At 39.3% G+C, this 2,434-nt stretch overlaps 1 protein-coding gene across 1 annotated transcript; it reads right to left on the reverse strand.

The window, feature by feature from the left end:
- Nucleotides 1–536: 536 nt before the first annotated feature.
- On the reverse strand, nucleotides 537–2,004 carry LOC146630134 (uncharacterized). The gene has a single exon (XM_085356533.1). It carries the CDS (start codon nucleotides 1,941–1,943, stop codon nucleotides 537–539), a length of 1,407 nt encoding a protein of 468 aa, XP_085212659.1. The 5' UTR covers nucleotides 1,944–2,004.
- Between the last annotated feature and the right edge of the window lie 430 nt (nucleotides 2,005–2,434).

Raw genomic sequence — 2,434 nt, forward strand, 5'->3', positions numbered from 1 at the left:
TTTATCTCATCTCAGTTTATCTCATCTCAGTTTATCTCATGCAGCGCAGGGCTAAATTTAAAATTATTAGATATTTAAGACAATGTATATATTCTTCTATGACAAAAAATACAAGTGTTCATTTAAGCAAATAAACAGAGCCGTAAGAGATGTTTTTCAGAAATTGTTGTCTTTATTTTGATTTGCAACTAACAAATTTTTTAAAAATTTGTAGTTTTTGTCGTGCTCTCTATTATGTGAACCCCTCACCTAATTTGTTGTGTTTTTTAACAAATTAAACCCCAACAATCAAATGATCCCCTGTGAGCAAGCACTAGGCACAGTGGAAAGGAAAAACTCCCTTTAAACAGGAAGAAACCTTTGACAGAACCAGGCTCAGGAAGGGGCAGCCATCTGTCGCGACTGGTTGGGGGGTGAGAGGCAAAAGAAAAGAAAAATGAGAGCACAAGTTAGCTAAATGTTGCGCACGTTGTCTAACATGAACAACGTATGGTTTTCTGGACTGTGGATGAAAAGCAGTCCATCATTACTAGTCTTTAAAAGGGAAATAATCCATCACCAAGGTGGCAATATGGCTCAAGGAGGCCATAGACAGAGTTAAATAGGCAATCACTGTTAAGCATTGAAAAGCCCCAGTAAGCTGCAGGTATAATAATAAGGCCTACTGCGGCAACACCTAAACCTATTTTAAGTAGGCGTTTGGCACCATGACGCCATGAACCACTAGTCGGAGCCACGTCAGGAGATGGTTCTGAGACAGGACAATCAAGCTCTTCAGGTTGAAGACCAAGATTCTCCTGTGTCGGCACCACATCAGGAGGTGGTTCCAAGGCAGGAAAAAAAAGCTCCTCGGGTTCAGGAGCAAGATTCTCCAGCTGCAGAGGTTCACCAGTGATGTTGTGAACAGCAGCTAATATTTCTTCTTCCTCCTCCCTTCTCAGCTCATCCTGAAGATTATTAATTATTTCTCTTTTCATTTTAAGATGTTCATAAAGTTCATCTATGAGATCTTCGTTATGAACAATCTTGAAATTTTGCTCTTTGACTTTTTCTTTCAGCCAAAATATTTGCAGTGTCAGACTTTCTGTTGTCTTTTCTTGATACTCAAGATTTTGTAAACGTTTCTTGAGATTTGTGTTCGCTGTTTTTAATTTTTTTATCTCAGCAGCAATGCTGCTGTTCTCCTTAAGGAGATATTCTTCCTTTTCCTGAAAGTCACAGTGCATCATTTGAACGGTTTTAACCTGTTCCTGCAATTTAGCCTCCAGAGATTCCACCTGTGACTGTTTGTCATCCAGAGCCTGTCTCACCCGACGCTGAAGAGTACAGATTTCTTTTTTCAGCTCAACTATCTGTTCAGTCTTGTGATCTATTTCTCTATTCTGTTTTTCTATTATCTCTTCTTTTTTTGATATTTTATGGTGAGCTTCTCCCACTTGGTGCTCAAGTCTCACTAACGCTTCCTTGAGATGTGCGTTCTCTTTCTTCTGTTCATTTCTCTCCCTTTCAATCTGAGACAACTCAGCAACAATGTTGCTGTTCTGCTCAAGCAGAGATGCTTCCTTTTCCTGAAATTCATGGAGCATCATCCGAAAGGTTCTAACCTCTGCTTGCAAATTTTTATTCTCTGCAACAATTAGAGCTTGGATGTTATCTGACTGTTGAGTCACTTCTTCAAGCTCAACCATGCTTTCCCTAAAGTGGACATTCCTGTCATGCACATCTGTACTCATTTGTTCACGCTCATTTTTAAAGCGATAGTAATTCTTTTTGTAATATTTCTTTTCGCGCTTTAGGGTGCTTAACTCCAACTGGAGTTCTTGTATTTTCATTTGAAGGTCCCTAGGCTCCGATATTTCTCTCTCCACTAACCCACATAGTTCGATTGATTCCGCTGGAATCGCTCTGTCAGACTGTGAATTATTGACTATTTCTCGTGACATTTCTTTAAAAGCTTAATGCAACGTGTCGAAAGAAAAATACGTGTGCTTAATTATTTAACTTTAAAATAGTCCCTTTCTGAAAGGTTTCTGGTTTGCTAAACACAACTCGCTGTTTCTGAAAATGTTCCAAGTAAAACTGTGTTTGCAACGGTGAAGAGGGGGTATTTATAGACTTTCGTGGCTGCGAATTTGACGTCAGCGCTCTTTGAGCCTTTGATCCTTTGTTCGATCACAGGATCACAGGATCACGTGACAGCTGTGCGTAATTCTGCGCATGCTCAGAGAATACACATTGAGATGCACGGTTTTGTTTTGTTTTGAATTTTTTTAAATACCCTGAAAACAGTGTTGCCAACTTAGCGATTTTGTCGCTATATTTAGAGAGTTTTCAAACCCCCCTTAGCGTCGTTTTTTTTTTTTCTAAAAAGCGACTAGCGACAAATCTGGCGACTTTTTCTGGTGTTATTGGAGGCTTATTTATGACGACTTTT

The sequence above is a fragment of the Diplotaxodon limnothrissa genome, linkage group LG6, assembly GCF_057381915.1.
Source record: "Diplotaxodon limnothrissa isolate DT_005_m linkage group LG6, D_limnothrissa_male_GT1.1, whole genome shotgun sequence".
Lineage (NCBI taxonomy): Eukaryota > Metazoa > Chordata > Actinopteri > Cichliformes > Cichlidae > Diplotaxodon > Diplotaxodon limnothrissa.

Excerpts from the sequence above, each read along its gene's own strand:
- LOC146630134 (XM_085356533.1), bottom strand. The coding sequence starts at position 1,943 with ATGTCACGAGAAATAGTCAATAATTCACAGTCTGACAGAGCGATTCCA.